The 15,784-nt window shown below is 47.0% G+C and overlaps 1 protein-coding gene across 1 annotated transcript in view; it reads left to right on the top strand.

The window, feature by feature from the left end:
• Positions 1-815: 815 nt before the first annotated feature.
• LOC128279024 (sodium channel protein 60E-like) overlaps positions 816-15,784 on the top strand; it is a 110,721-nt gene continuing 95,752 nt past the window's right edge. Inside the window, exon 1 of the mRNA XM_053017745.1 lies at positions 816-849. Within this exon, the coding sequence (XP_052873705.1) occupies positions 816-849 (34 nt within the window). The remainder of the gene's footprint in view (positions 850-15,784) is intronic.

Here is a 15,784-nt window from a genome sequence, read left to right as displayed (position 1 = left end):
AGAGGCTCCGAATTAATTGGTTCATTGTTTTCGTCTTTCTTTTTCGGTACCACGCGGGAAAACGGAAAGGAAAGTTTTGTGAGTGTGCAGAGTGTGAAGGATGTGGCGCCTCCATGGCAGTGTGCAGTTTGGTGTGGAAGTTCGGCCATACTTCTGAGTTAGTGAGAGTGGGTGAACTTGGTGGTTTTATCTAATACATAAAATAGGATAAAGAAAGGTTCAACGCAGCGCGTAGAGTGTGTGTGTGTACATGTGCAAACTTCAACAGTTAAAGTTCAATTATAGTGTAAAAAGTTTAATCAAAAAAGTTTAAAGTGCTTAGCGAACCCTCGAATGGCCGGGCAAAGGCCGTTCGAAGCGTGTAGATATCGGCCAGCGGCTATCTAGGAGGAGGGTACAGTAGTAGTTGTTACACAAAATAATCAATTATCAAGCCAGATCGTAGCGTAACCCGCAAATTATCAACGCAACCAAACAAAACAAAAAAAAAGATTATCGCCTAGTGTGTAGGAGCTGTCCAAGTCGTTGTCCCTGTAAATTCCAAAACCCTGTTCGATATGGTCTACGAGCGAGTGAAATGCACGCCGTTTCAACGCTTCTGTACAGCTGTAGAGTTAAATTTTAGCAATCGCTAGTCGGTGCATTCCCTAACACACCCCGTGAGGCATGCTGGCCCTGCAATCATCATCGTACCCCATAACAGTAAGTTGAGTTTGCGGAAACCGGCAAACCGGCGTTAGGAGCAATACCGCACGGCGCGTGCGGACGACCCCAAAACAACCAAACAACCAACCCCGAAGAAAGAGCAATCGAAAATGACCGATGCAACAACTCCCAATGAAGGACAAGGTGAGTGAAGTGGATTCGGTGGTGGTGATTGTGATGGTGATCACTCCTGTTCCGGAACAGGCCGCGGGTCGCGGTTGATAATCGTGTGGCATAATTGTGTTCACTTAGATTGCCGATGCGTGAAAATATTATCCGATTCGTTTTGGGCAATAGATTTGCGTTTTAATTACGAACACCGAACTAGTGGCCGGTTAATGAATTATGCCAAACATCCGGTGGCATAGGAGAGATAGTGTGCGTGCTCCGATTGTGGCACCAAATATGCAAATTCGGTGTCCGAATTTGCGATGAATCGATCGATTGAAATAATCTGATAATGCTAAGCTAAGAGTTTGTTTCTTTCAACATTAAAATACATTTAAATGCTGAAAAGTGTTCCATTTAGAATTTAAATACCCCAATTCGATCCCGTCTAGTCCCTGGATGGTAGGGCAGAAAGTTAAAATGGCCTGACATCACAACACAGGAGCAAGTGGTCGAACCCGCGATAACTGATTGCGCACTGATTGATCCTATTTAGCACCATTTAGTTCCAGTGCGTGGAGCAGGAAAAAATATCAATTCATGCTGGCCAATCGCATCGATCATGCGGGGCCTGTAAAAGAGCGTATAATGCTACGGTACGAACTATAATTCATTTCACAATCGGAAATCAAGCGGCCACCGCACGAACGATGACGAGAATTTGCAATGCCGCGAAATGCCGCGGGATTGGAAGGATTTTCGTTGCGCATTTTTGCCTGTCCTTTTGCTTTCAACGGACTCTCGCTTCGCGCTGGTCACCGTTTGATGTTGGTGTGCATGTGTGCATGTGTGCATGTGGTTTGTAAAAAAAAGAGTCAACAAAATTGGCACACGCGTGAATGGATTGCACTGTAATGGATTCCGATTCCATTACGCGCCTCATCGGAGGCCGGTGGCCATTTAGCGCTCCATCGTTCGAGCTCCGGTTTTGCATGGCTTCTCTGGGGCTTAGCTCATCGGTCGGAAAATGCGGATCAGCTGCGATGGGTATTAAATCGGAATGCAACTGTGGTGAAATGTTTTTTTCTGTCTTTTCCGTTCGTATTTCACGCATGGTCTGAGTGGGGATTGAATTCACAGTTTTACGGATTTTATAAACCCGACTAAAAGCAGCAAGTAGTTGAGCTAGCCAATGTTTTTTTTTGTACTTTTTGTTGAAAGTAAGCAAACTTCGAGTAAACCAAAACGTTTATATTTTAATCAATATTAAAATAAATGTCTATCGAAGTAATTTGTTTAAAAATCCAACAGATAAAGCGGTTGACTTTTTGTGAGCTTTTGTCATTTAGACATTTTTTCATAAACCAGTTTACTAGAAAAGGAAGAGAGAATAGTTTTAAATTGTTTCGTAATCGTCCGGAAGCCACGCTTTGGTCTGATTCCCAAAACTGCACGATTGGAGCAGTTTCGAGCAGTTTTGCTCGAGTTCGAGCAGTGATACTTTTTTCGGCACAAAAAATGCGGGAAATGTCAAAATATTAAAACGCGAAAAGCAAACTTCTGGCTTTTCCACGAAAAGTGGTCAGAAACCGCACGTCATATCCTGCTGCCATGCTGATGCGGATTTTTATTACCATCGGATTGAGCAGCCCCAAGGAGCACGCGGATAAACAACCTTAACGTTGACGTTAATTGTGAGCTCGAAAGCGCACCCGCACCACCGCGGCCCGTCCATCAATCGTAGGAAACGTTTTTATCTTCCGCAATGGCTTTCTTTCTCACCGCGCTTAAGTGGTACACCCAAGACCCATCGTCTTCTCCGGGCTTCTTCACTATCTCATGCATTAGCAACGCCTCGCTCCTTCAATCTGCGATCTGCGGCAACGCTGACGGGAGGGTTTTAGAGCCTTCTCGAGGTGGCAACGAACCGGCAGAGCTTTGATCTTCTGCTCGCTTCCTGCGCGTCCTGTGGCTGGTTTGTTGATGTGTAAAGTTATAAGCGCATATGTCGTGCCAGGTAGCGCCAGGTAGTCATGGCTCGTAAACGAAGATCTAAATCTTGGTTCCATCTTGAGCCGAGCATCCCGGGTTACGGCCGTGTGTTTCCAACTGGAACCTCCGATGCCTGGCTGCGTTGTACGTTTCTCAATAATTTATACCCAAGATTGCTTTCTCGAATGCGTTCTTGAAGTCGGTTCGTTCCGTGCCCTCATCACGCACCACGGGCTGGTATGTTTTGGCTCTGCCACCACATCTAGGTCAGCGGGAGGCTTTCAGGCCGAGGATACTTTGCATTCGGATGCTTCACCTGAGCCGCCCAAAGATGGGTGGATTTGGGATCACGATTGTTGATTAAAAAAAAAGGCAAGCGAACATTCCCGAACAGAGAGCACCGAAATCTCACCTTCACCGGCCATTCTCGGCACAATCTTGTGGGGCGGTAATAAAAAAGTAATTTCTAGCACAGTAATTGCCGAGGAATGGGTTCAGATGCGGCTCGGTTTACGGTGTTTGTGTGCAAACAAAACTCCAGCCACAGCTTCTTCAAAAGCGCAATCCGGTTTGGAACAAGTAGCATGCTGCTGTTTCGACGGGGCCATTCGCGGAAGTTCTGGGAATGTTGACGCCATCGATGGCCATAAGCAGTGGTTTAGAAGTATTGTTTCCTTTTTTTAGCATGTGTTTGTGGGGAGGTGATGTGTGAAGACATTAGTTTTACGATGACAGGTGAGGATACGAAAAACGACCCTGTCCGACATTGTCAGCATCAGCATAATAGATCGATAAATTATCGCACCTCGAGCGCACAACACAGACCACGGCAGACGGCGGCTGTCTTGATGTAGATGTTTTGGGGTCTAAATATAGACATTTGCATTAATGCGACGCCATGTTTTGCTCAACAAGAATTGGCGATGTCATGCAAATTATTATTACAAAACGGTTCTCTGTTACAATGGACTTTCTCCGTCCGGAACGAAACTTTATCTTGGTTCGCGCTGTCACCGGTGTATGACGTAACAGCATTTCGCATCGCCTACTGACGTAGGAGTGACTGTGGCTGTTGAGAATAAAATCAAATTTCATTAGCGAACTATTAATATGATTTCTTGGGAGGTTTCTCCGCTGATAACGCAATTAGAATCAGGCAATTTCGGCGTGAAGTGATGCGGATGCTCGGTAATGAAAATTTTGCTCCCCGGCTCAGTTACGTTATCGTTAACAGAGGTACCGTATGCGCCGAACTTTACACTGTGCGGCAAAAAACTTGTAATTATCAAAAACTTTATCCATCTCTGAGATGTTCCGTATTTCAGGAAAAATTACTTGCATAGTAGGTACACGTAATATGACGGTGGTTTCATTGCTGAATGTGTACAGTTCACTTTTATTGGTCTTGGAAATTGAAAATCGTTCCACGAAGACAACATAAAACATTAAGAATTGAATGCGCCCAAAACACTTGGTTAAAACTTGCGTTACCCAACTTCCAAGCCTACTAGGCTTATACTGTTTATCAACCGTTTGACCAGCAAACTAGTTCTAGGGATCATTTTCAAACGTTTGTGAATAATTAAGAACTTTACATCGTTTAAAAAGTTGGAACGATTTTAGAACGGCCATAAAAACGGTTTATAGGTTGTGTGGAATACACAGTACATTGAGCGTCATTTAGAGTGACCTACAACATTTTGCCTATAACAGAGCTTTCGATTTAACAATGAACTTAATCTTAAAATACCGTGTTAAAAAATCGAAATCCTAAAAGTACTAAATCGATAAAAGAATCGGTTCATTTTTCAACACCGAACACGGCAGGACCCATTCTGATTACCCATTTGTCCGGTGCGGTCGGGAGTTCCGTATGAAACCTAGAGCACCGTGTCTCGCCCGCTGTCTGTTGCCGACTACATCGGCCGGAAAATGGGTAGAAAACATCCTTTCTTCCCACACTGTCCCACGGTTCAATGGCGCCGGATTGGATCGAACTGTTGATTACAAACGCTTTCCAGCCACGGCCAGATAGACCTGTGAATGGCGGTGAATTCAACAATCCCAGAGCAATTGTGATTTTTGGGTGATTTTCCCCACACAGATGCACAGATTTCGGGAACAGCTTTAAGCTCATCAACAGTACAGTGGCAATATTGTGTTTAGTAATAAAAACGAAAAGTGTTTCAATATGTTGTAATGAAAACACTGATTCTATTTCTTCGCTGGCGTCTATGGCAATCAATCTCTATCGTGGCCGTTTGTGCTCCGAGTGTGCTTGACCAGCGCCAGCGGTCGATGTTTAGAAAAATGTTGTTTACTTCTTAATTCTATTGTACGGTTGATTGGAGCAATTGTTTGCTTTGGCGCTCGCTCCGCTCCGTAATCTCATTGGAACCGCCGACAGCCGTCCGGAAAACTGGTCGAAACGCTCGAATGGCGACCGGTTCTCGACGGAAGGCCGAGCAAGGATCGCTTCAAATCGATGGTGTTTTCGTGTTAGTGGGTTTTTATTTTCCTGTCACAGATTTACGTCACGCCGGTGTGATTTCGATTTCGACGGTGTTGGATAACTCGGTACCCTCGGTTACCTAGCCAGGGTGGACTAAAGACTCGGGTTGAACGGGCAGCATGTTTTCGTTTTCTTCGCGTTCCCGTTTTTTTCTGCCAACCACGGCTACAGCTTTCTGATAAACTTTCGGCTTCTCTTGCGGAGCTTTATGCTGGCGCAGTTTTTGGCTCTCTCGCTCTCTGTCTCTCTTATGGTCCTGTGCTTTTCTGTTAGCTTTGAGATTAGGCACGCCAACTAGATTTGGTGCAAATTGTAGTCAATGCTGGGCTGGGTTTATGGGCACACATTATGAAGCAACTCAGCAACTCAGCAACTCTATGTTCGGTCGGTCCCGAACATGGGACCTACGTTAGCTGCGCCAGCTGGCAAAGAAGCCCACCGGCGAGTTAAGTAAAAATTTGTGTCACCCAAACGGTTGAACTGGAGCAGAAGGCAGCAGGAACGGTCCCACCAGATTAGGCCCTAGAACAGCCCTCCCCCCGGGGGAGCTAGTGAAAGGGCAACCGATGGGTAAACATATAAACAGCGGTAAATATTGCGAATGAGACGACCAACGATGACGGCTAGAGCAACAGTCGAGCTGTCGCACGAACGCCCAAAACTGGTGAGCATCTGCTCTGGTTTGGGTCTAGTTTTTCGTGACTTTATGAAAGTTTATTCACATTTTATGCAAACGCACAAACAAACCGAGCCGGACCGGACGGTGTTTGGTCGCTGCGCCGCTGTGTGTGTGTCTTGACTTTTCGGCACAAGCAAAGTGTGTCCACGAGCTGCGGTTGCACACGAAGCCGGTAATGCGAACTTGTGCGGATGACGGTCCTAGACCGGTCCATGGGTTCTATTTTATCGTTCTATACTCCCGGAAGGGCCATCTGGTGGCTGGCTGGCCGCTACGTTGTGCGTCTTGCGGACATTTTGCGGTCAAGCCAAACGAATCGATCGTTGAAAGCGCTCGTCAGCTAAATTAATGACTCATTTTCATGCGTACGGTTTGCTGATGAGCTTAATGGGCGGTTTTATGGCTGTGAACATTGGACGACATTTTTTGGTAGTGGCAAATGATTTGCTTTTGGAAGGAATTTTTTCACGAAAGCAGAGTTTAACTGTCACTCAACGAAAGAACTTCTTTCAATTTGTATTCAAACAATAAGCGTTCAACGCAAAACATAGCCACCGCACAAATCACAGTTGGCGTGACGAAACTGTAAAAATGATACTTTCACCGACCAAACCCATGAGCGGTTCGTTAGCTCAGCTTACCCTCATTGCTTTTAATTACACTTTCTGGACCGCTACCGAATGCTTCTCTTGCTAAATCAATTTGCAAATAATTATGTTGCTGCAACCGAGAGAGCGAGGAGAAACCCTGGGACAAAAGCTGCGCTATTGACGTCGGGCACAATTTTGCGCTGATTACCGGCGTTACGCCCCATTACGGTGCGTGAGCATCTAAAACGATTGTTTAAGCTTTAATTTCATTAGTCCCTCGACCGCACCACCGTATGCTGCGGTGCCTTTTTTTTTCGGTGGAAGTCCATTGTATGCTGAGTCTATCCGAGTCCATCATGCAGCTCGGAGCGCACTCGGCGCGCTGCGGCCCGAAGCATGTGGCGTTAGGAGCCCCACCACTGACCACCGTGGCCCGGGGGGGTGTCCGTGATGAAGTACGAAATATTTTATGAAACAAACCGACCACTGGTGGTGGTGGTGCCGTTGGGTGGAGCCAGCTGGGAGCCACGTGACTGAGCTTTCGAAACGGCTCCGGCAGTGGTCCTCGCTGCTGGCTGGGACGATAGGTGCGGGCTGCAACTTTTTGGTATTTTGAATTTATTTATTAATCATACTTATTACTTTGGGAAGTTAATCTTGTGCGCCCCGCCCCTGGATGTAATTGAAACAGATGAAGAACAACGACGGACCAAATAGGGCCCGATCACGGACCCAACGCCGGGGGCTTCGTTTGGCCTTCGGCTGGTTCGCTACCACGCACCGAGGACCGAAAGACCCGCGGCGTTTATGGGCATTTTGCAACATATTATCCACCGCGAAGAAACTTTTATTGCGGGGTTTTGTCCGGATTTTCATCACGTGAAGCACCAGGCGTCTCCATCGGGACGGCCTTCGAGCACACATCCTGACGGTGGTCTGTTTTAATTGAGGGCGAGACATAAAATGCGCATCAGGCCATGATGCAATTGGCTGATAATCGGGAAACATTTCACGGACACGTGTTTTCTCATTCTCAGCAACGCTTTTGATGCGCGCGTCACTAAGGCAAATGTTGCGGAAAGGCGCATAAATCGTTCACGCAATGTTAATTACGATAACGAGAAAGTGGCTGCGTACCTTTTACGTGCTACGTTTACGTGCGGCCAAAGTAGAACAATAGGTAGACAAGAGTGCTTAACGATAGTCACAAAATGATTAGCCCTTCGATGCGGCACCAGCGAAGCGGGCCTTAAGATGGCACTTAATCTTTTTGTCGTTGCCAAAAAAAAAAATGTCCCAGCCGCTGACGTTGCCCTTCGTAGGGTCCCTTTCTTTGGTCTTCTGGAATGGAAAAACGACACAACGGCGACGGCCCGTTCCCAAACAAATTAAGTTAACTTTTGGTATCCTTATCAAGCCCCGTGGCCCAGGACGGCGGCCCCGTGGCCTGGTGTGTGAAGATAAGCTGTTTCACTTTTCTTCGGCCCGCTTTTGTCTTGGAAGTAGCTCCGAAGGGGATTTTCACAATCCTTTGTACTCTCGGGGCATTTTTTTTGTGGCCGAACGGCCCTCGGTATCATTCCGCGAAGGACACTTTCTGGAGCCGAACCATCCTGCCGTGCAGCAAATTGTTTCGGGTTATCTATTTGCTTGCCGGAACGGAAGAATATTATCGCTGTTAATCATTCGTGAAGAGTGAAAAATTTGCTTAAACCTTTCGCCGGCTTTTTTCCGGGACGGCTGAGCGGGAAAAAATGTATCTTTTTTCATCATATTTACACCCCGGTCCGTGCTGTTTGTGCAACTTTATGTGCACACGGCGCACAAGATTCTGTTTCGTTTGTGATAATTGATTGCGAGCTTCTCCGCGGTTGTGTTTCATTCGTTATTTGTTTGCCCCACAACAACAGCGACCGCCGTGGATGCGGTTCGATGTTGATTGCTTTGCGTTTAATTAATTTTTGGCTCCAGTTTGGCAAAACTTTTTCATTTCGGTTTTTGGGCTCATATTTGTGTTTGGGCGCGCTCCTCACTCACCGGGGCTCAACCGAAGCCACTCAACCGCTGCCCAGGGTGCGAATTAATCTGCGTTGTATACGCGGTGAAACATACTCCCTTTGGAGCGGGCTCCTGTGAGTTGGCCCCGGAGCATTTCAAAGAACGGCCCCCGATCTCGTTGGTCCTGGCCGTGTGCTTAGCGGGCTGCGTGCGAACATATATATATGAAACGTTCACGAGCGGTTACCTTCAGCCGTACCTTATTATAACTCCGGTTCCTTTGGGCCACCTCCCCACCCCGGTGACCGGGGACCATCGGAGCGTAGCCGGAGCAGCGACCGTGAGCCGGAAAAGCCGCCCCGCTCGCAGGGAAAGTTGGTTTTTGGGCGAGCCTGGGAGGCGCAAGATAAAATCTTAATTTCTGTTTTATTTATGTTCGCATGATTCGCGGCCTCGAGGTCGCGGATCGTCGGCGAGCCGACCGGCCGACACTTTCCTTCGGGCCGTCGGAAGCGGTTTCGAGCAATTTTGGTAGCGTGTTTCTCTATATGTTCGAAAGAGTAAAGTTAGCGGGCCAAAGGCACACAAAGGCTACAGCAAGAAAGCCCGAGCTGTTCTTGGGAAACGAAGAGCGCCAAAGCCGAAGAAATGGAATGCTCAAGTTTTGTTATTTTTTGGAATGTTTCCGTTCCGTCTGCACTTCGGATTAACAATGTTGTTAAAGCGCAAGTTTTAAACATTCAGGGAACATGTCGAATCACTAGTTTTTAACTCAAAGCACGGCTCCGGAGGGCGCCCGATAGGTTTGACTAATAAGTTTACCATCAATACTTTATAGCAAGACTGGTGCATGATAAATCATAAATATTGATTTTAATTGGCAAAGGTTGCCACATACCATTTGAACCCACAATTGTATTCAAAGCTGTTTAAAAAATAATTAAAGAACTAGTAAAAATAAATGTTAACTATAAGAAATAAACAAACAAACGGAAGAAAGAAACAAAAGATGCAGAGTGAAAAAACCTTGCCAAATTCTACATCATGAAGGGGTAGAGAAAACAAGAAAACAATACTCACGAACGGATATGAACTAGGGCTTATCGTTCCCTCAAGCCTGAGCACTACTTTTCGCAAAGTAGTGTGTTCTCAAGCCTGCACAATCCGTTCCTGCCGCTACGACATTCCTTAACACCCCGACCCCGGCATCCGGCATGAACCTCCGACAGCATCTCCGGAGGCTCCGGGGAGTTTGAAAAGTATCCGCAAAACCGGCGTTCATTCGAAATGCTTCACCGGGCGGGAGACGACAACAAGGAACAGAGAGACAAAAAAAACGGGTTCACAAAATCGATACCCGAGCCGATGCTGTGAAAGTTCCCCCAAGAGTCGATGGGCTTTACACTGTTTTCAGGGAGCTGCAAATGGGTGCCCCAGCCCGTTTCCGATCGGCAACCCCCCGGCGAACACCTGAGTGTTCGCCGGGGCCACATTCCGGTGCGTGTTTTGAATTGGAAGAATTTTTGATTAAACCCTGCGGCCCTCCCAGACGCCCCAGCTGCCCAGAGTGCTGACGTTCGAGGGATTGAAGCGGTGGGAATCGAATTTTTCCGGACCGAGACCGGTGCGTACGTGCGTGTGATTTCCTTCGCGCCGCTCAAAAAAAGCTGGGGAAATGAATTAAAAAGCTCCAAGACATGCGGCTCCGCGAGCGCAGACACGAAAACATGTGTTTTTCGGGCTCCGGCGCTGGGGCGCGCTTCAGTTTCGGCGCTTTGTTCGAATATTTTCGTCTCAACCCCGGGGACTGCGGTGTTGATGAGTTTTCCGGACCGGCAAATGCGTGTGTGTGTGGGTTTCCGGTGCATTAGCCTGACTAAAATGTAAACTCCTTTTTCGGTCGAAAAGTTTCTTCGACTTCCAGACGCGCCCAGCCCCAGGAAGGGTTTAAATTATTTGTTACTCTTGTACCTTTTAATTTAACTTTAATTAATTTGCGAACCTTGAAATGCGACGGTGAACCTGGGGATCAGAAACAAAGGCATGTTTGTGCTTTGCTTTGCTGCCGGATTCAAATTATGATGTCGGAAACCATGTGATGATCGTCCGAAAGTCTAAGAAGAATTTTTCACCATGCATTACGTAATTGAAACTAAGAATAGGAATTTAATTTAGATTCTGAAAAGAATGTTGAAAAAATGTTTGAAGTAGCTGAACAAAGAAGACCCACACAATTATGTTTAAATTTCATATGACGGGAATATCTATGAATGAAGCCCTCATTTCAAACTACCACTGATTGTTGGCGGCCATTCATTAATGATGCGTCCACAGGAAGGTTGTACAACATCTTATCTTCCTTAGGCAGGGAAACACTCTTTGCCCGATAAAACATTTTCCTAGATTCCCGGCCGGGTCCCGCTCCCGGCGATGATTCAATAGCAGCAGTGTCCTTGCCGCACACTTCCAATTGTTTCGAAATGAATAAAGATGTTCCGAAAATTATCCAAACGCCCGAGAACCGTACCGGGACCTGGAAGATAAATGAAAAACTGACTGCCCCATCTTCGAAGTCGCCTCGTGGGATGGTTATGAAAAATGCTCAGCCTGAGTTATGAAGCGTTGGCTTCCTTGCTTTTCCGGCCACCACGCCCGGGTTATGCCCGGGTGCATTGGTGCCGTGGAGGAGTGTTCTGGTTCGCGTCTGGTTGTCGCCGACGGTGAACTTTTCCTAGCACCTACCAGCGCGAAAAAAGAAGCGCGACGAGGGCGTAAAATGACACAATATTTCGCTCTCCCGGCCATGTATCTCGCATAAAGCACGGAAAACATAACAGAATAAAATGAACGAAGAAAAAAAATGGAAACGTACAAAACGAACCATAATGGAGAAAGCATAAATCAGTGATTCTACTTCCCTACTTCGGCCCCGCGGCCATAACGCATGCTTTGAGCAGCGAAACTTTCGCAACAGGACCACGGAGCACGGAGCAATTTATCATTGGACAGCAATTTTCGGAGTGATCATCGCTTCTCCCCGGGCCCGCCCGGTTCTAGGTATGGCCCAACCAATATGGCGAAAGCCTCCACAATAGGTTGTTGTTGCGAATCAAGCAAACAAACATGTTGAACGGTTTGTTGCCGTTGTTAAAGATGACATGCAAATGACGGGAGCTTTCGAAATCATAACTTTTTGTTTTTCCCATCTCGTACATTACTCTCATTACTGTCAAAAACTTGAAACCGAACACAAAAAAGGCAAATTTCATCGTATTAATGAAGTTGCGCTGTCAACTGTGTGTGTCTGTGTCCGTGTGATGGTAATGCCGTTGGCCAATGATAACGCACCAGATAATGATGCTGTCACTCACTGACGTTGGGTGTAAGATAATATTTCGTTTTTATATATTCGATCAATCGATCAATCAATCAACCGAAAGGTCTTGGGAGCTTTGACCAAGGTTCCAATTGTTTTTTTTTTCGTACCGCATTGTTTCTACAATTCTTAGTCTGAAAGCTTTACTCGGACTTTTTTCCACGTGAGGTTAATTCCGCAAAATAATTCCACCATTGCTTTTAAGGTGAAATTTTCGGCCATTTTCTCTATTTATCCCATCAGTACGGGTCGTTGTGTTGCCATTGTTTAACTTTAACTTGAAAACTCTCTTATAAAACAACGCGGCTTCGTTTGGGCGTAAAACATAAGCCTTTACGCAACTTTATGTTCCTTCTTTTTGTTTTCGTCCCCAACACTGTTACTGTTGCTTGGCCAACCTTTTCCGAATCGGACAAACCCGTGGTCCGTTTGTTCAACATTTCCCCTGTCTTGTGGAGCAAGTTTTCCAAAACAAATGTCCCGCTTCGTCCGCAGTTTCGCGGTTTTGGGTTTCCGGCCGATCTTAGGGCCGGAACCTTTTAACATAAAACTGCGCTACGTTGGCATGTAGCCTAAAAGTTCAACTGGCACAGAAAAGGGGGAGAGAGAGAGAGGGGGAACGAGGAAAAAACAACCATTTGCTTTGCATCCGGTGGCCATTTCTAATCCGCCCGTCACCTTGCACGGGGGACCGAATCTGAGGTGACGAGATCCTAATCCCAAACCGCAGGGGAGCGTTTTCTTTGGTCGGTGTTTGGTGTAAGAAATTCACGGCGCAGAGTTTGGAATGTTTTTTTCCGTTCCCCGGTTTTACGCCACCCTAACCGGATCAGGCCAGGCAGCCGACTGTTTGTCCTTTGGCACCCCGGCCCGGCAATTGGAAAGGGGTCCCGATGGGCATGGGTAAGAAAATCAACAAACGGGAAATACTTCTTCGGCCAAACTTTCCGGCGAAGGAGATGGATGAGCCTACCACCAACCTGGAACGAAACGGAACGATGGGATCAAACCGACAAAAACCCAGAACACTGCGTTGGCCGGCGGGAAACACAAACCCGGGAGCCACTGCCTCCGGCGTCGGGACGTCATAGGTAGGAAAAACCTTACTAACACCCTGGTCACAATCAGAAGACTAGCAGGGCTCACGCGAATCGGATGAAGCCATAGTTTTCGGAGAGCCCAGAATTCGGGCCCACCAAAAGTAGTTCACCGCCAACAGCCGACGGCGAACGAAAGCGGCATTAAAAAGTATCCTTCAATCATTTTTGATGTGCTCCACCGTCGCCGTCGTCACCGATCCCCGGTTGTGGCTACGGTTGACGTTGCGCGATGGATTGGCGAAACACAAACTCTGAGGAAGTATTTTTTTAGCCCCTGAGTCCTGAGGGAGCCCGCGTTAGCACACCCGAAACACGAGGAGCGGGATGATAATCCTAAATACATATTTTGCTTGCCGTCACCATCGAGCAGAAATGTTTTGGCAACCTCGCCCGGCCCCCGATGTCAATCTGTCTGCCTCCGGACTGTCGCTCACGGTGGCTGCGTATCCTTCGAGGAATCGGGTTCGGGTAGGAACTGACTAACATCCCCTCCCAAAAAAAGGAACGGAAAGTTGAAAGCGAAACTGTAACACGGGTGAGTTACTTCGGGAGAGCTGCCGGCGTTTGCCGGAGCAGGTCCGGAACCGGAGCCAATGAGTGACAAGTGCTGAAGAGGACGATGATGATGGTGATGATGCTGCGGAGGGACAAATCAAATCAGCTGGCGCGGCACACACGCACACACTTTGCGCAACGATGATAAACTGGCGACGGTAAGCCGGTGTGAATGTTTGACCCTTTTCAAAGCGTAAGTCAATCGGCCTTTGAGATTGTGACAGGAGGCACCCAGTGATGAATTGATGCGGAAAATGGTAAAGTTCGAGGAGCGGAGACGCAAACGCTGTTTGAACTGTCGCCATAATTTGGATACCGGGTTTTATCCGGTTCTAGATTAACAGTTGTTTGATTTGTTTAAATTACAAATAAATGGAGCTCCTACAGGTTTCGTTTATTGTTCGACGTTAAGACAGGTTTTTGGAGTTTGGAATATTATCATTCCGTTCCGAACTTTGTTTGACAATGATTAGAACTATGAATTATTACCAACAACTCAAATACGGCACAATCATTTCTTCAAAAGTTTATAACTAAACAATCCTTACTTTTGCCACATGAATTACGTTTGCAAATTCACTTTTAGATTGAACACTTTGGTACTTCAGTTTTTTTTCATTAGATTAGTTATTGTTTGATTTAAATTTCATGTGTTTCAATTTGTTCGAATCAACGAAAAACCGAACAAAAAGTTGTACCAGAAACATGGGCCACTGGAGGTTTTATCAGAACTTTCCACAAGTTGACCATAACTATGCGGTTTGCTAAATAATTGAATTCGTTAATTGTGTCCAACGACAGGAAACATTTGTTACTCAATCGTCAGATAAAGATAATGCGTCATTTCATGAAACTTTATGTTGTATAACACACCAAAATGAAAGCAAACTGTATCAGCTCATAAAAAGCACGATCGAAACCGCACACCGTGGCGGTTTCGTGCCCGCCGTAATCGCACTTTGGCCAACGCCGAACCGAGCGCCACCGTCGTCCTCGTCGTCATCATCAATCAGTAAATCATTGACGTTATGCATTCGTTCCGTGCCATAAAGCTGTCTCGCGATGAAGCTGACCTCGTTTCCGTTTTTTATGCATTAACCCGCGCGAGAAAGAAGGAAAATGCTCGGACCCAGCAGCAGCAGCAGCAGCAGGACCCGTTACGGAACGCCGGTTGTGATAGTAAATAATAAGGATGATTTTTATATTTTCCCTTATCGAATTTCCCATAACATCGGTGCGCTAACGGAGCCTGCTGGTACGAGGTGACCCGCGCCATATGAGCACGGCGGGGCGTGTGTCGTGGCTGTTCACCAGCCGGAGACGGTGCGAAGGATTCGACTAATTCGTCGTACGTTCCTACTTCCACTTTATCCCCGACCCCGAAGAAGCAACGCAGAAATCCCGCAGTTCTCAGAAAAGGGATCCGTACGTCCAACTCCGAGGCGCACCCGGTCCGGCCACAGTGTGTGGTGGTATGAAAAATTTAATATCGTCCCCATTTTGTACGGTACATTGAGTTTTACGTTGCGGCAGCTACATATATTTTGCTTTCGATATGATTTTTCTCCCCCGAAGCCGGAATGAATTGACAGAAGCGAAAGTCGCCAGTCGGTGGTAGGTGAAAACCTACCAGACGGGACCCGCCGCGGTAGCCGACCTCAAAAGCCACGGTAAATCGCACCCTTTTCGTGAGTGAACACGATCCAGGCCGTTTTCCGGTCGAGAGACAGAGGGCAGAATGGTGGAGGTTAGGTGCAAATCGGGAAAGCGCATTAGAAGCATATCGTTTGCCAGGGCACGTTTTGCGTCTTGTTATGTGTATGGTTTTTTGGTTCCTATATTTTGGCATGCTTCGGGGATGATCTGAATCATGAACATCACTCTTTTCGCATCGGGAAAAGGTTATGCTGTGGCGAAGGAAGCCAAACAGTCCCGGAACGGAAGGCTGTTGCTCCGGCAGTTTGATGTTGGCGCTTTGGGCAATTTTTCGGGATAATAATATGTATGTGCTTCGAGTTTTGAGGGTGTGTTGGTACCACTTTGCGAGATCGAGTGCCCTATAAATCGAGCGGCTCGAGTGGTGCTTTTCTGCCCCGATGATGATCGCGGTTCGGTGCCAGACGGGTTGTTTCTGTTCGAGTGCGGCCGATTTAACCGCACCGGAAACCG

Source organism: Anopheles cruzii, chromosome 2 (assembly GCF_943734635.1).
Source record: "Anopheles cruzii chromosome 2, idAnoCruzAS_RS32_06, whole genome shotgun sequence".
NCBI lineage: Eukaryota > Metazoa > Arthropoda > Insecta > Diptera > Culicidae > Anopheles > Anopheles cruzii.
This window is presented reverse-complemented; position numbering and strand designations above follow the sequence as displayed.